Raw genomic sequence first — 23,300 nt, 5'->3', positions numbered from 1 at the left:
TGCGAAGAGTTGACTCATTGGAAAAGACCCTGATGCTGGGAGGGATTGGGGGCAGGAGGAGAAGGGGACGACAGAGGATGAGATGGCTGGATGGCATCACTGACTCGATGGACGTGAGGCTGAGTGAACTCCGGGAGTTGGTGATGGACAGGGAGGCCTAGCCTGCTGCGATTCATGAGGTTGCAAAGTCGGACACGACTGAGCGACTGAACTGAACTGAACTGAAACTTGCATTCATCTCACTCAATGACCAGTTGCAGAATTATAGTGAGCATGCCTGTATTCAGGATCCTATTATTGGCTTTGATACAGAAACAAAAAAAAAATGCTATTTCTCCCTTTAAAAAAATGCCTTTAAAAATCTTGAGCTCTCTGATTTGAAGGAAAGGATGAAGCCTAGTTAGCATTAGCAAACATGCAAGATTAAGTCAGTAGTCTCATTTAGATAGATGTAGCTAAGAATTGTTTTTGATTTTGTATGTGCCCAGCACCACCTTTTTTTGGTACACCATTTTTCACCAGTTCCAGTAGTGTGGACTGCCAAAATCCACACCATGGAACTCTGGGACATGTGACTAAAGCTTGACCAATCATAGTGCCCATATGCCTTGTCCTACTGATTGCTTTAAAGGTTAGTACCTCACCCAAACTTGGCATACCTTGGATGCTTCCATTTTGGAATCTTGAGAAAAAGAGATTTGAGATTTGGGGCCTTTACAATTAGAAAGAAATAAAATGGAGACAGGCAGCAGTCAAGCAAATAAAGCCAATCAGAGGTAAGAGGAAATGCGTGCCTAGGAGGAAGAGGACTTTAGTTGCTTCATCTCTCAGTTCTGGTGGAACAAAATTGCCCTTTTGTTTCCAGTATCTTTTCAAAATATCTTCTTTCCCCCCTTAAATCTTACTTTAAGTTAAAAACAGTCTTGTCTAGTGAAACTGACAAGAATCCTTAATCAACAGGATACTTGTTTTCATGTAAATGTTTTACTATTCTAATACTCTAGGTATCTCCTCAAATATTTCATGACTTCTACAAATAACTTTTTTTAAACAAAGCTTAGATAAGCTAAAATCTTCTTAGATAAGGCAAAGGCAATTTCAATTTTTGCTGAATGATCATAAAACCTGAATAAAGAAACATCCAAATTATAAACTGTGTATATTAGTGATGATATATTTAAATGGTGTCCATAACCTTGCTTGGAGCTTCCCTGGTGGCTCAAATGGTAAAGAATCTGTGGGCAATGTGGGAGATCAGGGTTCCATTCCTGGATCAGAAGGATATCCTGAAAAAGGGAATGGCAATCCACTCCACTTGCCTGGAGAATTCCATGGACAGAGGAGCCTGGTGAGCTACAGTCCATGGAGTCACAAAAAGTCAGACACAATTGAGAGACTAACACGCGTGTGCGCACGCGCACACACACACACACACACACACCCTTGCTTGGATCCTGGCCCCAACTTGCAATATTATGTATTTTTCTCTCTCTAGTTTTCAAATCAAACTCATTGGCTTATTCCATCCCCTTGAAATCAGATTTTGCAGGCTCCTGGCTTTCCTCCAAAAGTCTTTCATTGTTTCACAAGCCATCCTTGTTTTCAATTCATCCTTCTTTATCCACTGTGTAAACTAGGTGGACCTGAATACTTAGAAAAAATCAAAAAGCATTTGGTTGTTATTAGAGTAAGGATAGCTGACTCACACGTGTAAAGCATTAAAGAAACCTTACAAATGTTTAAGTGACTTTTTTTCTGTTGTTGTTTGGGGCTGTGGGGCATTTAACCACATCCTGCCTAGCACACAACACGTGAGCGTCTCTCTTAATTACCAGGTATAGTCTTAGGCTAATAAAACAAACAAGGACAATATTTTTATTTTCTTTACCCAGTATTTTTATTGATTTATTTAAATGTAACATACTATACACTGTTCAGCCTTTTGGGAGGTAGGAGGAGGGAGGGAATCTATATCTTTATGAGGAGTCTCCTTGAAATCAACATTCAGATGGATACACATTTGTGGCTGATGCACCCTGACATTGTAGCCAGGGCTCACACTTCCTACAGAGGCAGAGCTACCAAAATTATGATTAAAAAAAAAAACAACAACATTCAGGACTGGAGCTGCTTTTCCTTCAGTAGCACAATCCAGCTGCAAGGGGGGGACCAGATTTCTATCTCAAGATCAAGCAAAGATGCCATTTTAAATGCAGGAGAATCTAATTACTCTTTACTAAACTGTTTCTATCTTTTTTTCTGTCCATGTGTTTATTCTGGGGGTGAGACAGGGGAGAGGTAAAGGAGATGTTTTCTATTTTTGGCTTCTGCAAGCTTTGATACATTTTGCTAGAAGCTGTTTCAGTGTTTTGAGTACTAGGATGATGACTGTTTACACACAGTCTCTTGGTAATCTGAATGGCTATGTGAAATACGAATCCAGTGTGCACCCTATGTGCTGTTACCATGGTCATCTAATACTGTATTTGTCTCACCAAACATTTAATTTTGGTTGCGGGTGGTCCATGTTCATGTGTCAGGTGCAATTATTATTTTAAAATAAAACAACAAAGATAATCTAGTTCTCATAGGAATGCATTACAGTATAGCGTTCAGACTCAGTTACCAATGAAATTTCAACATACAGATTCCAACCACAAAATTAAACATTTTTAGAATCCCATTTGTCAAAAAGCAACTTGGAAGCCAAGTACCATAAAATGCAAGTTTATCATAAGCCAAAACATTCTGCCTCAAATGCATTTCCTTTGAAATCCCAACTTTTTTAAGGAATGAGAAAAATATGATCTTTAATGGAATTACTTTATGGGAAAATTTCTCAATAAAGCTAATTTTTCAATAACAGATTAACTGGAAGTGCTGGTTAAGCATCGACACAATTAAGTTATTAGAGAAGATGATAAAACACCAGACTTTCTAGAGCTTAAACTTTAGTAAAAAGACACATTTAGTAAGTCTTTCCTTTGTACCAAAATACTGTGTCAAATAATAAAAATAAACAGACCTTTTCAAAACAAGAAATATTAAGATAAAACTGCAGTATCAGTATAATCTTATAGTTATCACTTAAAGTATTTAGAACAAATAGTATTTTTCTACACTTTTAAAAATCACTACAGACACTGCAAATAAGGTTTAAGTATTTATTTAGTGGAATACAATGTGATGATGACTGGTATGCTTTTCTGTACTGTTTTCTATACCTGCTCTAACAAAATGAATTTCAATAAGGTTACATTATGGAACCTTCCAAAGCTCTTAAAATTTACAGAAAATAAGTTTTATTTGGTTTTGCAAAGACTAGATCATACCATTTGAACAAATTTCAGCATATAGTTACACATATACCAGGATATATTTGCTCAGTTTAAGCCCCTGTGGGGGAGGAGGGTTGCACTTCATACCAAATTCCTTGACAGTTCCTGTGGGGAGATACACTATGTGAGACTTGTAAAGTGTTCTTACATAGGCAGACAGCCTCTTCATCATTTACCACTGTGACATACGGCAGAAATCATTAGTAAATAATGAGCCTATGCTACTAAAATGCATTTGACAATTAATTTTCTTTCTTTTACTGTACTTTTGGAGGCTCACTGATTGATTAAGAGAAGAATTTGGTTTTTGGGTCTATTGCTTAGGAAAGGAAGCCTTAGGAGTGATGTATGTTTGTAAATGATGGCGGATATCTCTCACTCAGGCCATGTCGTAGTATTGTCATGTTTCTTGTTGATGGTTCTTATGGCAGAAGTGCAGGTGAAGTCAACAGACAGCACGTGGGGCACTCACACTCTTTCCCCAATTTTATCTCCTATTCTTGAAGTGTTTGCCAAGTTTTAAAAACACTTTGTCATGAATATGCATGTGGTGTGCTAAAGAAAAAGAAAAGGTAAAACAGAGAGCAGCTGCTGAGGATACTCTTTAAAACCCCAAAAGATATTTAACATCCTATTAAATAAATAACTTAGAAGGAAATAGAAAAGGATGAAGGCAGAATGCACAAGCATACCATTACTATTTGTTTGGTTAGAACAGTTTTACACTACCATGTTTATATTTGTTAATCCTATCCGATTCTTCCATGATGTCACGCGCAAAGCTCCTTTGGTTGTGCATATGATATGACCCAAGTGCTTTCCAGTAAATGCTTGCATGTCTTACTGCTCATTGAATCATTAGGCTTGAATGAGCAATGAATGTCTTTGATATGAGTTCGTATTCCATAAATAACTTTCCCGAAATTCATTCAACAGATTGTTCCTTGTCCTTTAAGTTCTATCTCAGAGGATAAAAACAAAAACATAAACAAAAACTTGACCCCAAAACTCAGCCACAATATTGTTCACTTGGGAATAAATTCCATCCATTTGATCTGCTTATATTGTGATCACAAGGCAGGACACAGAACTAACTAAGAGAACATCATATGTCAGCAGAGAGTACAAAAACCTTCAAAGGCTTCCTTTCTTTCAAGCAAGCAGACATTTGCAATGTGTCTTTGCCTTGTGAAGTACTGTCTTCATAAAGAATACCAACTGTGCCTCATAAAGAGCCTTTGGTTATACTGCATCTGCAATCATTGCCTTCTTCTATGAGTGTACCACCATAGGAAGAAAATGAGCTGAGGTGTTTTTCCTTCGTGTTTTCTGTCCTCTTCTAGGAGCTCCTTTTCCATTCAATGCCACATACATCTGCCTCCCATTGTGCTGCCAGTTAAAAGATGCATAGGTATTGTATCCGTTTTCCTCTATCCTCTCCTTCAGCTTACAGTCATTATTAAATTCTTTCTGCAAGGGAAGAAGAAAATCCTTTATTCCTGTGGTGATGACACTTGGTTCCATTTTACACAAACCATCCAGAGAACTCCACTTGCTGGGTTTTATTTGCTTTTGTCATCTGGACATAAGTCGTGTGCTTATACAAATCATCACCAACAGAAGAGTGAACCAAAAGGACAAAACATTCTACATTAGAAGGCACATGATTTACTTTTATCGATCATCATAACCACATTTGGGGCCCTTTTAAGGAGCTGATGTGCTTTGAGTATGACATGTTTAAGTGCCTAGAATGATTATTAAGAAACAAGCATTCTAGTAACAATGTTTATGATGAACGAATAATAAAGAATGTTATTATCATCCTTTTTTTTTTCAGAGTAATAATTGAGGTTCCATAGGAAAAACAGAATTACAGGGAAAAGGTGGGCTTATCAAGTCTGCAAATTTTATTTACCTATAAATCCACAATAAATATACATACATTGTTAAGAAAGCAGATCTTAAAACCATAATAGCTCTAGATAAACAAGAGACCCTGGGAGTGAGGGATATCCTTCTCTTTTCCAAATACCAGATTTCTCAATTTTGTAAATTATTGACAATTTTCCATAACTTGGAATTTTGACCAATTTTACTCTGAGGTTTAGGAATAGTTGAACAGTAGGACATGAGACAACCTTGCTTTGTGAATTCCTGTGTCAGAGAAACTATAAGTCTGTGACTAGCACAGCTTATCGGAGAAGGGGATGGCACCCCACTCCAGTACTCTTGCCTGGAAAATCCCATGGATGGAGGAGCCTGGTAGGCTGCAGTCCATGGGATCACGAAGAGTCAGACACGACTGAGTGACTTCACTTTCACTTTTCACTTTCATGCATTGGAGAAGGAAATGGCAACCCACTCCAGTGTTCTTGCCTGGAGAATCCCAGGGACGGGGGAGCCTGGTGGGCTGCTGTCTATGGGGTTGCACAGAGTCGGACATGACTGAAGCGACTTAACAACAACAACAACAGCACAGCTTATATAGTATAAATCTGCAGACTTGAACCCTGAGAAATTCCACTTTATAGCCATAGTCCTTTGGCTTCATTTCAAATGGCACAGTTTTTTTAAGGGGATCTTTAGTGACAAAGATTGATATCTCATTCATTTTAGAAATCTAGATTGTAGAAATCCAGATTTTCTCTCAGGAGGGAATAGCAAAAAGGAGATACCTTACTAATTTCAAAACTCTGACTTTAGAAATATTCCTTTTCCTTTATACCCAAACTAAAGCAGTTAAAAAGGAACTGGGGCTTTCTTCCGTCTGTATCTATCTTCTCTATGGAAACCAAGGGCATCTATATCTATATACATATGGAGACTACAGGCATCTTTCAGTTGAAACCTCTACTGTGCAGTTCAGTATTTCTCACTTCAGGACTTTTAGAAATTTTGACTATGTGTATATTTAAATAATTCAAGTTTTCTGCAGAGTAGATCCTAATTTTGAACATTATCAGAACCATAATGAGCAGGTATAGTTTAATGTTATCAGTTTAAGCTTTGTTTTCTGGAATCTATCCTCTATGCTTCTCCTCTATAAAGAATATTTAAATGTAATGTTCAAGTGATGACTTATTTGGCTGAAAGTAAGAAGAAAAGGTAAATTATTAAAGGTAATGATTTTAACATCCCCAAAATTTATGCATTAGAGATGATCTGAATTCTTAATTTATTTTTTCTCTTAATTGATCCTAGTCTGTCTGAAACTATATGGATTTAAAAGCAAAGAGGATTTTTTTACATGAGCAATTATATTTTTTCAATAAAGAAGGTATAGTTTAGAGACTATGGAAGAATTTATATTTGAAATGGAGCTATATATAAAAAAGTATGAATGGATGCTAAATTTATTTTTCCTTAAAATTAATTTATTGAGAAATGTTTCTGAAAGTGAATTACACTTGTATCAGACTCCTCATCTCTGGTGTTTAGATTGTTGAATAGACTATTGGTCAAATTTTTCTATCAGAATCTCTGGAGGAGACCTAGGAATCTATAGTTGTTTACAGCATTTAGGTGAATAATAAATATTAAAGGTTTTTAAAAAATCTAGGCTAGAGCAAGATCTCAAAAGTAGAGTTTTGATAGTTTAAAAAAGATTTTTAGATTTTCTCGGGATTACCTGGGAAATTTCTTCAGTTTTTAAACCATGCCCTATAAGCACTTATTCTATATAATTCAGTTTTATAAACTATCAGTATTTATTCAAGTCCATCAGTCAGGAGAAAACTTGATATACAATATAATACAATTGACACATGGATCAGAAGGCAAATAATGAAAATATAAGGGAGATATATGTTTCCCAAAAGGGAATCTAGGAAAGTATTTAAGAGAATAGAATTTATAGAGTTGGTTTAATCAGTCACTTTGGGCTTTTACCTAATTGCTATTTTCAAGAAGGCGATGGAATCAGTGGAAATTATCTGGAAAAAATATAGAGGGATTATAAGAGTTGTTACCTGATGAAAAGTGAAAATGAAAGTTAGTTGCTCAGTCATGTCTGACTCTTTGCAACCTTAGGGACTGTCGCCTGCCAGGCTCTTCTGTCCATACAGAATTATATAGAACGTGTACTCATGAATAATTCTGGTAGCTCCTAGTCCTATTCTGCCCTGAATAAGACATTGAATTTTAGTAGATTTTTAATTTAGTTTTGAACAAGCCATACTTTTTTTACTCTTCCTGGTGGTAATGCAAAATAGAAAAAACAGTGCACAATGGTTAGAGAAAGAGCTCATTTCTGAGACAGGCTAGAAGTGGAGTGTGTTAGCTGTGATGAGTTGAACTACTTGGAGAGGTAGTTAAGTTTATGCATTGTACTATCTGTTTATTGTACGGTTCCAAGTGCTAAAGAAATCATGTGGGACAAGGCAAACCTTGTCCTCTCAAATTTCACAATCTACTCTGAGAAGACAGTCAACAACAAGCACATTATTGAGAGAAATATCTGATAAATGCCATTGGAGATCATTAAAATGGTATGATGTGATAGAAAGCAACTGGGCATCTATGTTAGAAATAGAGAATGAAACAAGTCACAGGCCTTAGAGCTCAAGAAGAGGCATAGACTCAGGGCATGAACTGTGTTGGAACAGAAGAAAAAGTGGGGGAATGGAAGGAAAAGTATTAAATATTTTTATGACATTTGAGAGTTATCCATTTTTCCTTGATGTCACTTTTTAAAAGTATGCTGCTGCTGCTAAGTCACTTCAGTCATGTCCGACTCTGTGCGACCCCATAGACGGCAGCCCACCAGGCTCCCCGTCCCTGGGATTCTCCAGGCAAGAACACTGGAGTGGGTTGCCATTTCCTTCTCCAATGCATGAAAGTGAAAAGTGAAAGGGAAGTCGCTCAGTTGTGTCCGACTCTTAGCGACCCCATGGATTGCAGCCTACCAGGCTCCTCCGTCCATGAGATTTTCCAGGCAAGAGTACTGGAGTGGGGTGCCATTGCCTTCTCCGTTTAAAAGTATACTTTATCAATTAAAAATCATTTCAATCTTTTATTGCAATTAAAAATTTTACATGTCTCTCTCAATCTAAATTTTTATTAGGTTTTACTTTAAAGCATTGGTTTTGACTGTGTATTAGTATGTCTTCAAAGAATATATACCTGGACCTCTTGCTCAGTAATTCTGATATAGTAGATTAAGGAGGAAAGGGACCTCTGCATGTTTATTGAAAAGAAAAACAAGAATATCTCCAAAGTGGTTATGCTATGAACCCCCAAATGGAGCCTTATGGACTTAAGCCTTATAGCCTTAAGACTAATGGACTAAATGGTCCATTAGACTTCTAGGTTCAGTAGTAGAGCTACATACAATGGAAAAAAATAACTAAAATTTTTCTGACCCATTCACCCAAAAAGCATTTACTCTATCAAAGAAATTGACCCAAAGTATGCCTGATTCTCCAATTATAAATGGGTTTTACAGGAATGAAATACAAAGCTATTGTATATCCAGACCAATGACAGGACCAATTTCCAATGATTCTCAAATTGGGGGTACCAATTGATAAAACATGGAAACTCGTTAGAAATGCAAAGTCTTACAGACTTAACTGAATCAGAAAATCTGGGAAAGTGTTTTAACAAATCCACCAGGTGATTCTGACACTCAAGTTTGAGAGCTGCTGGCCCTAGGCAGGCACTGCAGTAATCCTAATACTAATCAACAAAATAAGTTTATTTACACATTTTAAAGTGATATTCCCTGATACTTGCTATGGACCACAGAGGGTGTATGTACCCAAAGCACTGGCTGGGTAATAGCTCCATCAGTGAATTAATAATTATTGTTCAGATAAATAAAATTCTGAAGTTGATTAACAGCACAGAAAATTATGAATTTCTTGATGTGTCTTTCCATTTCAGATTTTAACAGAATACAAAACACTTATGCTGCTATTTTATCTCTTGCTATAATACACAAACATACATAGCATGTGGGTTTCTGCTCAATCCAAGATCTTTATTTTCAATGATTCTTCAAGTTGTCCGCAGCAACCACGGCAATTTGGCCAAATGCTTCCGTGAGAGTCTGACTGGTTAGCTCAGAACATTCAGAATATTAGCATTCAAATCTTTGACTGATATGAGTGCCAGCCTGTGTGGTAGACTAATGAGTGAACCACAGAGGAGATTATAGAGTTGAAAGAGCTGCCTTGCCCGCCCTTGAAACTCTTGGTGACTAGCCCTTTGTGGTTCTATTTACTAGCAACAGAATGATAACAAAGCTATTTAATGTCTGGGGAAACATTGCAAAACTATGGTAATAATTTACTGAACTGGATTTTTCAATTAAAAGCAGAATACTTACCGAGCCATAGAGTTTCCCCTTCTTGTTCATGGCTAAATAATAGTTGCTGTTAATGGCTTTCACAGCAACAACTCCGATTTCCACTGAAGTTATCTCCAGGATACCTAAAACATACAATTTAAAAAGGCTGAACTTAAAGAGTCACATATACTTAATTGAAAGAAATAAAGGTCAGAAGAAGCTATTGTTCATTTTTAATGGTTGCAAAATCAAAAAGATGGGGGTGGGGTGGGGTGGGAAACACACCTTTTTCACTGTGCCTAAAACACAGTCACTATATGAGGAAAAAAATAGTCTTTAAATGAATTCCCCTGCATTTTACTCTGAGCATAGACGGGAAATATTGTTTTAATTAAAATACTTCCTTTGCTAACTCTGCATTTTCAACCCTATAAATATTGAAACAACTCTACTCATCTTAGCCTAGATTTTACAAAAAAATTATCAGAGCACACATCTGTACTATGGTATTAAACTAAATCTATAGCATATGTCAATAATATGTCAGATTTACTTCAATCTGTAAAAACACTGGTAAGCTATTTCTTCTTTGTAGGACTCAGATAAACTAAATCTCTTGGCTGCATTTAACTGATAAATTTATTTTTGGCAAATGTACTGACATTCTAAAATACAGAGAGACTAATCCCAATGTCCACATTGTCTTTAAAATAACAGAATTGCTAGTCTAGGTTGGGAGAGTATCCATCAATACTTTTGAAAGCTTTAGTTTCTTTTTTTCTTAGAAAGAATGAAAAACTAAAGGAACTGGGAACTGACAGATAAGAGATCTTTTCTCCTAATACACAAATTTTGGTTAGTGCATCTAAAGATAATTTCCTCTGAAAAGTTGGTAGGTAAACTATCTACTTAAAATGCCACCCTAGCTTAGGTAAAGAGACCCCAGGTACTATACCTGCTTCTTCTTCTTTTTGAACTCTTGGGAAAGCTGTCTCAGGGAAGAGAAGTACACTGTGATTAGCAAAGGCCTCTGAGTCCAGACTGCATTTGAACCCTGGCTTTGCACTCATCAGTGAATGGCCACAGGAGAAGTCACTCAACTGCCTATGTCTCAATTCCATTTGTAAAATGAGCAGCATATTAGTACCTCCTTTCTAGTTTTATGAGGATTAAATGAGAGTACATATAAAACAATTAGAAATTGCCTAGAGCTCAGTGCTTTCTTAATTATTATGAGAGGAAAGTTTTCCTCTAACAGTCACAGAGTTTGAAACTTCTTCAACAGGCTATGTAAATTCTGAATAAGACACACAAATTCCCACTGGCTTAGCCTATAAAATCAGAAAGCTGATACAAGTTAGCATTTATCCTGTACTTCCTATCATTAGAAACACCATCCTAAATGTGGTCAGCATATTGTGTGCTTATACTTTTCCCAAAAAGAGAGAGTGTCCTTTAGACACAGACACCTTTTTTTCTTTCTTCACATGCTGACAAGCCATGTTATGGCCAGTAGAAGGGCTTTCATGCCCCAGAGCAAAGCTGACATCACTAGAGAGACTTGGGCCAGACTACATGCCGTAGACCATTCTGTTCTTATATCCTATAGGAAGCCTGTGACCTAACACAGCACACCTCCTCATTAATAGAGTAAGACAGATCTCTTTTGGCAAGCTCAAACAAGGAAAGAGTGTGAAGAGTGAGGGAGACAGTATCTGTACTTTTGTTCTGTTTTGCTTTATTGAAGTGTAGTTGATTTACAATGTCATGTTATGTTCAAGTATTCAGCAAAGCAATTCATATACATATGGTGTTGCAAAGAGTCAGATCCAACTTAGCAACTGAACAGCAACAACATATATGCATATATGTGTGTGTATGTGTTTCAGATTCTTTTCCATTATAGGTTATTTTGGGCTTCCCTGGTAGCTCAGACAGTAAAGAATCTGCCTGCAATGCAGCAAACCCAGGTTTGGGAAGATCCCCTGGAGAAGAAAATAACTACACATGTACATGTGTGTCTTTCAGTTTCTTTTCCATTAGAGGTTATTACAAGATATTAAATCAGTATCTGTATTTTTGATATCCCATTCCTTATGCTAGTAGTTGTCTTCAAGGGACAAACACATTTATTTGCACATGTTAAAAAGTACTTTTTTTTTTTTTTACTTTATTTCTTTAATTTTCACAATGGTCATCTAAGGAGGTTGGATTATTCTCAATTACAGATGAAAAACTGGATGATGATACTGAGGTTTTATAACTTACATACAAGGTGAGTAAGTGACATAGGTCAATTATGAGGGACCCAGTACCTATCTCCTCTCACTTTCAGATTGTTTTCGTCTCTGTCTCTGACTGTGTTGCCTCTCCATCATATTTCTTGCTTCTTTCCTGTTTCCACAAGGGAATTCTGCTGGAAAACCAACTGACAAAATGACTCATCAAGATAATAGTCTTTAACAACTTAATAATGTGCTTTTCCTCCCAAGGATTTGGCATGCCATGGATGATGATGTCTGAGTCTCAGGGAAGGAAATCTAATGTGCTTTATTTATGTCATAAGCAGAGGGTATAAAACAAGGCAATGATAGGAATCTGCGGCAAATATTTAGGCTGATATTTGTTTTACCTGCCAAAAAAGGCAAGTAAATACTATCAGTAAATTATATGATAAGCCCTATGTATGCTTTTTAACTGGAAATTGTTAGAATGAAAAAGGTTGATTTCAGCAAAGAATTACAGATTTTTAAATGAGAACAAGTAGAATTACTGCAGATGGTGACTCCAGCCATGAAATTAAAAGACGCTTACGCCTTGGAAGAAAAGTTATGACCAACCTAGATAGCATATTCAAAAGCAGAGACATTACTTTGACAACAAAGGTCCGTCTAGTCAAGGCTATGGTTTTTCCAGTGGTCATGTATGGATGTGAGAGTTGGACTGTGAAGAAGGCTGAGCACCGAAGAATTGATGCTTTTGAACTGTGGTGTTGGAGAACCCTTGGACTGCAAGGAGATCCAACCAGTCCATTCTGAAGGAGATCAGCCCTGGGAGTTCTTTGGAAGGAATGATGCTAAAGCTGAAACTCCAGTACTTTGGCCACCTCACGCGAAGAGTTGACTGACTGGAAAAGACTCTGACGCTGGGAGGGATTGGGGGCAGGAGGAGAAGGGGATGACAGAGGATGAGATGGCTGGATGGCATCACTCACTTGATGGACTGGGTCTGGGTGAACTCTGGGAATTGGTGATGGACAGGGAGGCCTGGTGTGCTGCGACTCATGGGGTTGCAAAGAGTCGGACACGACTGAGTGACTGAACTGAACTGAACTGACTGAATGGACTGAGTTGGCAGAAGCAAAAATGTTTTGGTGAAATAAATATTGGCAAATCCTCGATTGATTATTTCTGAGAGTGCACTGCACATGGTAGATTGTATTTATGCTCAGAAACTCTTGGGTTTCTTTCTGTTTTGCACAAAATAGGAACACAATATTCAAAGAATTCATCAATCAGTTAACCATTTTTCTTACTCTATAATCAGTTAGGGCAAGCTTGAAAAGCTTCAGTATGCTTCAAAATACAAAGAGGAAGACCTGGATGATTTAAGTTCTTTTGAGTTCTGAAAATAAACTTTTATATACATCATATATCAGTAAGTCAGAATTCAATAATTTTGTGGGTAAAGGACAGTTCAGTTCAGTTCACTGCTCAGTCATGTTCAACTCTTTGTGACCCCATGGACTGCAGCATGCCAAGCTTCCCTGTCTATCACCAATTCCTGGAGTTTACTCAAACTCATGTCCATTGAGTTGGTGATGCCATCCAACCATCTCATCCTCTGTCATCCCCTTCTACTCCCACCTTCAATCTTTCCCAGCATCAGGGTCTTTTCAAATGTGCCAGTTCTTCGCATCAGGTGGCCAAAGTATTGGAGCTTCAGCTTCAGCATCTGTCCTTCCAATGAATATTCAGGACTGATCTCCTTTAGGATGGACTGGTTGGATCTTCTTGAAGGCCAAGGGACTCTCAAGCGTCTTCTCCAACACCACAGTTCAAAAGCTTCAATTCTTTGGTGCTCAGCTTCCTTTTATAGTCCAACTCTCACATCCATACATGACTACTGGAAAAACCATAGTCTTGACTAGCGGACTTTTGTTGGCAAAGTAATGTCTCTGCTTTTCAATATGCTATCTAGGTTGGTCATAACTTTCCTTCCAAGGAGTAAGTGTCTTAATTTCATGGCTGCAATCACCATCTGCAGTGATTTTGGAGTCCTCGAAAATAAATTCTGTCACTGTTATCATTGCTTCCCCATCTATTTGCCGTGAAGTGATGGGACCAGATACCATGATCTTAGTTTTCTGAATGTTGAGCTTTAAGTCAATTTTTTCACTCTCTTTCACTTTCATCAAGAGGCTCTTTAGTTCTTCTTCACTTTCTGCCATCAGGGTGGTGTCATCTGCATATCTGAGGTTATTGATATTTCTCCTGGAAATCTTGATTCCAGTTTGTGCTTAAAGGACAATGACTTGTTACGAATTTCTTTGAATGTGCGAGTGACTTTCTAAACTTTCAAGTCTAAAGGACTTGTCTATTTTTTAAGACAGAATCTCTCCCATGTTCTCTGCTCTTTGTTAAGGATGATCAAGTTTGCCTACAAAATACTTTTGGAAAGTATGTTTCAGAGTTGTTGCATTAATAACTTATAGTTCTACAGGTGTATGCTTTAATGCAAAATTGAATGCCAATTGGACAGCCTCCTAGGGGAAAGTGAGAAACAAGGCAGGAAGTTGTAAGAAGTAAGGGTGGGGAGTTGTCAGAGTCAAGGTATCAACCATCTTCTACTGACACTAAGGATTCTGGCAAATAGGAAATATTTTATCTAAAATGTGTAACAGTTTAAAGAATATATTAGAAAAAGCTAATTTTAAAGCAAATTCCTTTAATAATAGCAACATATGATTTATTTTGAGTGATATGTGAAATCTTAATAAAGTTTGATAATCTAATAAGAGTTATTGTGACAAAAAAATTAACTCCTATTAATTGGTAAATTCTACCTAATGAAGCAGCATCACTGTAGTAATGGGGAGGATTTTGAAAACTGATGAACTCCAAATGGAAATAATCTGGAATCATAATTTCATGTAAATCAGTGTTTTTTTTAACTGTTCAGTTCAGTTCAGTTCAGTCGCTCAGTCGTGTCCGACTCTTTGAGACCCCCTGAATCGCAGCAGGCCAGGCCTCCCTGTCCATCACCAACTCCCGCAGTTCACCCAGACTCACATCCATTGAGTCAGTGATGCCATCCAGCCATCTCATCCTCTGTCATCCTCTTCTCCTCCTGCCCCCAATCCCTCCCAGCATCAGAGTCTTTTCCAATGAGTCAACTCTTTGCATGAGGTGGCCAAAGTACTGGAGTTTCAGCTTTAGCATCATTCCTTCTAAAGAACTCCCAGGGCTGATCTCCTTCAGAATGGACTGGTTGGATCTCCTTGCAGTCCAAGGGACTCTCAAGCGTCTTCTCCAACACCACAGTTCAAAAGCATCAATTCTTTGGTGCTCAGCCTTCTTCACAGTCCAACTCTCACATCCATACATGACCACTGGAAAAACCATAGCCTTGACTAGACGAACCTTTGTTGTCAAAGTAATGTCTCTGCTTTTGAATATGCTATCTAGGCTGGTCATAACTTTCCTTCCAAGGAGTAAGCGTCTTTTAATTTCATGGCTGCAGTCACCATCTGCAGTGATTTTGGAGCCCAAGAAAATAAAGTCTGACACTGTTTCCACTGTTTGTTCACCTATTTCCCATGAAGTGATGGGGCCGGATAGCATGATCTTTATTTTCTGAATGTTGAGCTTTAAGCCAACTTTTTCACTCTCCACTTTCACTTTCATCAAGAGGCTTTTTAGTTCCTCTTCACTTTCTGCCATAAGGATGGTGTCATCTTCGTAGGGCAAGAATTATGCTTTGATGAGTCACTGAGTTGTCCATCTCAGGATGCAGCCATTCAGAAACATTATTCCCAGTTTCTGTCTCTCATCCATCTCCAGAAATGAAGCATCTAACCTGTTTTTTCCTCCAGCAATTACACTGGACCAAGACTACTCTTTTTGGTCCATGATAATAAACAAGCTATTGGCGTAGATGGTAACTTTCTCTTTAAATAACTTTTCATTGATATAACAGGAAAAGGAATGTAAAAGTGATTTATTAATAACAGAATGGATATATACAAGGGGGAAGTGAAATGCAAAAAATGGATGCAAAATCTGATTATCCTCTCCTGGACAGACAGAACTTGCATATTTAAATCACTCCTGGAGATTATTTGAGTAAATTAATTCCGATAGAATGTTCAGTTCTGTTCAGCCTCTCAGTCCTGTCCGAGTCTTTGCAACCCCATGGACTGTAATATGCCAGGCTTCTGAGTCCATCACTAACTCCTGGAGCTTGCTCAAACTCATGTCCATTGAGTTGGTGATGCCATCCAACCATCTTATCCTCTGCTAGCATGTACTAAGTAACCATCCATGTTCAGGGCTTGTGATAGCTGTCACTATGGAGGATGAAAAGACAGATGAGACACAATCTTTACCTGCAAGGAGTTTAAAAACTGGTTAGGATAAAGACAGGAAAAATTTAAGTAATTACAACACAAAGTAAATATGTTAAGTGATCTATTAGAGATAAAATATGCTGCCATGGTTTTTAATAAAGAAGTCATCCTGAAGAAGATGGTTGGTATTTGAGATGAACCTTTCAGTGGGTAGGATTTTAATAGGTGGGAACTGAGAAGTTGAGGGGAACATTTTAGGGGGAGAAAAGTGAATGAGTGATGAAAGGCATGGAGGAACGGAAAGAGCTCAGTGTGTGCTGGAGCCTCTGTGGGCTCTCCCCACTGATTGCACTTTGTGGGGGACACTCAGTACATGTAAGGGTTCTGCTTGAGTAGAAGTGATGCTCTCCTAGATGAGGAAGGACTTTTCAAAAAATGATTTGTGAAACGTGGAAGCAGCTCAATAAATGTCAGAGACTTATGAATTCAGAATTAGTCATGTATAATTTTTTTCTAAACATTTTAACACAAAATAGATCATAATGCTGTATATGTACTTTGACAGCTTTAGTCAGTGTGCTGAAACATGTCATGATTAGTATGTTACACAAATCCCATCCTCTCTAAACTGTCTCTTTCTTTCCCATGAATTGTTCAGTGGCCCAGACAGATCTATTATATCCTACTACAGAAAGACTTACAGACCTCTTTGGCTTGGTATCACATTTATACAGTATATATCTGAGATTATGGGCCATACCCAATAGCATGGGCCTAACTGGCTAAAAATATGGTATTCAGTTTAGGGATCACTCTGGGTCTATCTCCTTAATTGTGTATCTTACTCAAAGAATTATAGCAGTCATAGTGATCTTTTTAAAAAAAATTATTAGAAAAGTATACAGTTCATAATATATGTTCAATATGTATTTATTGAATGAACAAATAAATCATAAGTGGTTAGTCCAGTACTGGCTGAGTAGAGAAAAACTGGGTATTTATTAAATATATTTTTTCTTTGACAGTAATCTTTGTAAAATCTTGAGATGAATTAGTAATTCCATATCCAAATAAAATGAAAATAAAAGTTAGAGGATGTGCCAAAATGTATGCTTCAAAGGAAAAGTTGGCAAATTATAAAATATAAATGTTTAATATTACTTTTAAGCAAATTATAACAAAGTCAACAATAAAGGTTGTTTTATCTATTTAGATACTTTTCTCCATATTCTAGCAAACACTTGATTATTAGATTTCAAAAGTATTTTAGACAAGCATACCATTTAGTCTGCACAAAGCGATTCACTTCCATATAGAATAATTTTCTTGATAACTTTATTAGAAAAAAAACTTGGCCCCTGTATCTTCATGTTCTTTCATTTCCTTCATATATGGAGATTGTGTGTATGTGCGTATGCATATGTGCTCAGTCCTGTCTGATTCTTTGAGACCCTGTGGACTGTAGCCTGCCAGCCTCCTCTTCCATGGGATTCTCCACGCAAGAATATTGGAGTGGGTTGCCATGCCCTTCTCCAGGCGATCTTTCTGACCCAGGGATTGAACCCGTGTCTCTTATGTCTCTTGCATTGGCAGGCAGGTTCTTTACCACTAGTGCCACGCCAGGCAGTGAACACTGGATAGATATTTACTGTCTGCTGAGTCAGAATGGTGCCAAGGCAACTAGTTTTCTATACCTGTAGTTCTAAAACTTGAGGATATGCACCAGAATCATTTGCAAGTCTTGTTTAAACACAGATGTTTTGGACTTTTGATTTGGTAGATCTGGGGTAGGACCAGAAAAGTTAAATTTCTAGCAATTTCTCAGGCAGTGTTGATTTTGCTGGTCCCAGGACCACACCGTGTTCTATATACTACATTCAGAGACAGAGCAGGACTCTGGTATTAAAAAAAAAAAAGCATTGATAGAGACACATGCAGAGAAACAAAATTGTAAAATAATGGTAACAACTTAACATCAAAGCAAATTGTTAAAGAATGTGGAAAGAAGTACTGAGTTTTTCTTTTGCTTGTTTTTATAGGTGTGGGATTCAATGTCTGCATAAGTGAGATAATGTGGATTCAGAGTTTACAAACAAATATAGTATACTGTTGTCTGTGGTCAGTTTTTTTACTTATAATAACGTTATTAGCAGAATCTTTGTTTTCTTCTTCTCAATAAGGGTATGGAATGCTGGTGGAAACTTAAGTGCCTTCAACTATTCCTAAAGAAGTATTTTATAGGCATTTTCATAGGGTAATTGTGTTGACATTGGACACTTTAAGAATTAAATGATTGTATTGTTCCCTTAAAATTATGCTGATGGCCATGAAATTGTTACAGATCTGCAGGGGTCCCCTTGATCTCCCACCCTCTAGAATAATCTCACTACCTTTAAAGGGATGATACCAGAGTGGGCTGCTCATTGATCTAAAGCTGGTCCACCTTGTACTATTATAGACTGTGGCTGCCTTGTCAGCATGATGCAATAAAGATATTTAGTTTCTCTATCAGCCACAGTTCTTTCAGATACCCTTGACATTCTTTTAGAATTGCAGACAGAAACAGGACCTACATTAGCAGAAAATCCTTACCATCCCTATATAATACAATGAGATATACCTTTGCCAATTTACTGCAACACACAATGACCTTTTACATTCTCACCTGGTACTTCAAGTCAGAGGCTAAACTCAGTGAATAGCTTGGTCTGATTGATGAGTATGGTGGCAAATTCTAAAACATCTGTCAATTTAAAGCTATATTTTAATTGACATATGCTGTAATTTAACCACTGTCACTGACCTAACATTAAAAGTATCAGAAATAATATAATCTAGAGACTTTATTCCCTAGTTATAAATAAATGTTAAAGTGTGTTAAAGATTCATTTCATTATGGTATTTGTATTACAAATGAAACATGACTCTGAAGTTTTCCATATTGATCATAAGTCAATAAATATTTGCAGATGACCATCTAATGTGGCTCTTCGTGACACTGTGCTAGATCAATAGACTTAGTAAACTTAAAATTTTTTACGTTTTTGCCTCACTAGCAGAGTGTTTTTGGCTGTTCTTTTAACTTTATTGAATTGTATCAGGACATAGATAATTATTAATATTTTGTGTTTTCAGATATTACCTTCTGTGTTCTTAGGGCAGATCTATAACGAGATAAATTACATGTTTCTAAGGATAAGAATTTATTTGAAATTCCTGAGTGTTGTCCATAGTAAGTACTGATATAAATTAAACTAATTTGCAATATGAGAAAAAATAGTAAGTCTAATTTTGCATGAAATAAAGACCTAGAAAACTTTGTGTGCCCCTTGCTCTACTTCCAACTGCCGGTAATCCTGGAAAAAGAACACTGGAGATACATGTTTGAATCATTTGCTGTGACCCAAGATAATTGACATTGGATCCCATTTTACAATGGAATAAACGGTGGGAAATGGCATAAAACAGAAAGAGTTTAGAAAGGGAGGCTGAAGATACTCTCAGGAAAATCTAGCACAATTCATTTGATTGGTAGGTAATAAGGCCATAATAAGGCAAAGAGTAAATATGGAAAATATTTCTTTTTGAAAGGTAAACTTTATTTCTCTGTCAGAAAATATATATAAAGTTTTATAAAGCTATATATTTATTTTTTCTTTTTTCCCCATTTCCTTTCGTAAACTAATTCTTCAAAAAAAAAACTCTAAAGTGTCAGAATTCCTGATTTCTTGCCTGGGCATCCAATCACATCCTACTTTGGCCCTACTCTATCATGTCTCCTACATTTCACATTTTGGGGAAAAGCCTGAGGGAAACCTCATGTGGTTTATGTCTCTTCACTGAGCATAGAGGGAAGGAAAGTCTTTCATTCTGTGCATAAATGTTGGCCTAAATACCAACCATATGAAAATAAAGGACAATCACTGCAATCTTACTGCTGCTGGATAAATCTACAGACAATGCAAAATAATACTAGAAACATGTTATGTACTATAAAAGGCCATCCAACTCCCTAAATCAGATCTATTACAATAAGGAGGCTTTGGTAAACATATCAAATGTGATATTCCCTTCTCCTACCTCCCAGATGAATCATCATAGATTATTTTGAGAAATATTTTTGGTTCAAACAAAACTTCTGATTAAAGATTTTAAAGCCTCAAAATTGGCTAAAATTACTAAATAAGAAAGCTTCATGTCATTTATTTTTGTGAGGAAAGTTCAGGTCATTTAAGGCTTAAGAAAAAGCTAGGTCTTAGTAAATTGTAGAGTCAGAGAAGAGTTTGATGAAATCTAGAGATTGTCTGGTTTATCTCTTTCCCTTCTGTAATAGATGACACCGGGGGACCTAGGGATATCCAAAGACTTATCCAAGCATCTCTAAAAGATTACTTAGAGCCTGAAATAAATAGTTAGTACATGTTCTTTCTACTACAACATGAGGCTCCTATAAACATTTAAAAACTGTTGGCAGCCAGGCAAAAGTTTTCTATCTACTTAATGTTTTATAGACTAATTTATCTTGGTCATTACACAGAAACAATTCATTCTAGTTGAGCTCGACCACTGCATTTTATTTATAAAGTAAGAAAAAATTTTAAAGCTAACATAAATGATTAGAGGAATTGTTCCATGATATATTTTGCTAAATGATCACCATGTCAATATAGATAATTACTCTAAAGTTATTCCTATAAAATGTCTATCACATTTACTAAATTTAATACTTTTCTTTAATACAACTAAATGTAATATCTAAATATCTTTTTTCGTCAATTTAACAAAAAGAATAAAATGGTTAGTAGAGCACATCTTAATGTTGGATTTCTAGTAAGAAATAGTCTTACTTGATACATTGAAGTGTTCACAAATTAGCTAAGAATAAATAGCCCTGAGTAGCTTAAGCTACTTACTGTACAACAAGTTTTAGAGTTCAAGCTCATGGCTCACTTTGAACATGTATTTTGTAAACTAATAAAGCTTTTGCATGATATGGAATAGCATATAATGTTTCTTTATTCTTTCAAAGATTCCTCCCATAGTTACTTAGATAGTGGATAGTTATAATACTAAGAAATACAAACATGACTATTTAGTATGTACATTTTTATTTGAGTATGCAAAAAACATTTTAGCTATTTATATATACTTGTCAAATTAAAACGTTGATTCATTTGTCATATATAAAATTATGCATATCTGTAACTCATCATATTGCAATAAAGAATTCTGGCTTCTGCTTAAAAGGGAAAGTTTAATCAAGATACTCAGGAAAGGTCATGGTTCTCTGGACTTTAACCAAAATGACTGATTTATTTTGGTCATACACTAAGGTGGTGGCGGTGGTGGTTTAGTCGTCAAGTCGTGTGTGACTCTTGCGACCCCATGGACTGCAGCCTGCCAGGCTCCTCTGTCCATGGGGTTCTCCAGGCAAGAATACTGGAGTGGGTTGCTAATTCCTTCTCCATGTACTAAGGTAGAAGTGATTTTATCTCCAAAGTTAATGAAAATGCCCTGAAAACAGGTTTCTCTCAGGTTGGAAATAGAGGAAGACAGCGTCGCACATTCATTTCCAGTCACTAGTAATGCACACAGCCAGTATTTTGCAGACTGCATTGGAAGGAATACTTTCATAGAAATCAATATAAGGGATTTCCTTGGTACTTAAAAAGAGTATTTGGAGACAGTATAAAAATAAAAATGAGCATAAAAGTCAGACAGAACATGGGAAAAGCAACATTGGACTAGGAAGAGATGTTTTAAGAACAGATATACCTTAACCATGTTGAGGAGTAGATTATTACTCCTTTAGTGAGATGCATTTGATAATTGATATTAGAACCCAACATATATCCTTTCTTATTCTTTGTATTTATACATGGAAAATGAAATATTATGTAAGGTTTTTTAAACTCTACTTTTATTGTTTCACTGTCTTAAGTGAACAGACTATCTATACAGGTATCACTAGACAGGATAAATTTTACCTGACACATGATTTATGTTTCCCCATGGTTGACAAAGACCAGGGATTATCTTAATATCCATCTTATTTTAAAACCAACGCTTAAATTGGTTTAAAATAGTATACTTTTGAGAAGGAACACACACCCTTTAAATGAAAACACTATCTGATCCAAGTTTGAAAGTGAAAATTGTCAGATAAGAGAACATTAAATGTAGGTGCTGGTCCCAAATAATCAGCAGGACCTTGTAAGAGAGTTTTAAAAAATGTCGAGAGGCAAATAAGTGAACTAATATATAATGTGTGTATGTATAATATATATGCATTTCAGACAAGTGTTCTTTCATAATCATCTTGATGCACATAAACTGTTCTGAATGAAGCACACTGAATGTTTGGTATTTAAGCGCAGATGATAGCTTATAAGTACTTAAGTTTTCATGCATATAAGATATGCTTTCTTGTATCCAGATTACAGGAGACAAAAAAAGAGAGAAAATCAAAACCAAAAGTTAATAGAGAAAAACCACTGAATTAAAATTATTGTACTGACTTGATTTTGTATATCTTGCATTAAAATACATATCCAAACCATGCTAATTGCAAGTAGCTCATTTTATTCAATTAAATTTTATCCCAAATTGTTAAAATCTTTAAAAAATTGGAAAAAATATTCAAATAAAAGTTAACTTAAATTTCTTTGTAGGGACTTCCCTGGTGGTCCAATGGTTAAGACTCTGCATTGCCAATGCAGGGGGGATGCGTTCTATCTTTGGTCAGGGAACTAAGATTCCACATGCTGCAAGGTGTGGCCAAAACTTGAAAAAAATAAATTAGGGGTACATTTTTTTAAAAAAAAACCTTCTTTGTAGTATCCTTCAGTTCAGCTAGATAAAATTCAATATATTGTAGTTTGAAGAACTGTTTCTACTTGATGTTTATTTGTTGAAATCTGAAAGCATTTCCCCCAAAATAAAGACTCATGATGTTATTTAATTCATATACTCAATTGCAAAGAAGCATTTGAATGGATTTGCTCAATTCTGACTAACTTGTTTTGTCAAATAATTATTAAATTCAACAGAAATAAAATAATTTATAAAATTTGTGGTGAGTAAAATTTTAGTGCATGGATAT

General features: G+C 36.3%; 1 protein-coding gene across 1 annotated transcript in view; it reads right to left on the bottom strand.

Moving 5' to 3' along the window:
• Positions 1-1,872: 1,872 nt before the first annotated feature.
• Positions 1,873-23,300, bottom strand: part of FGF10 (fibroblast growth factor 10) — a 98,213-nt gene continuing 76,785 nt past the window's right edge. The window contains exons 2-3 of the mRNA XM_061393582.1: positions 9,670-9,773; positions 1,873-4,808 (exon numbers count right to left, since the gene is read on the bottom strand). Of these exons, the coding sequence (XP_061249566.1) occupies positions 4,611-4,808; positions 9,670-9,773 (302 nt within the window). The 3' untranslated portion in view covers positions 1,873-4,610. The remainder of the gene's footprint in view (positions 4,809-9,669; positions 9,774-23,300) is intronic.

Source organism: Bos javanicus, chromosome 20 (assembly GCF_032452875.1).
Source record: "Bos javanicus breed banteng chromosome 20, ARS-OSU_banteng_1.0, whole genome shotgun sequence".
Lineage (NCBI taxonomy): Eukaryota > Metazoa > Chordata > Mammalia > Artiodactyla > Bovidae > Bos > Bos javanicus.
The sequence above is the reverse complement of the archived record's forward strand: the minus strand, read 5'-3'. Positions and strand labels throughout refer to the sequence as shown.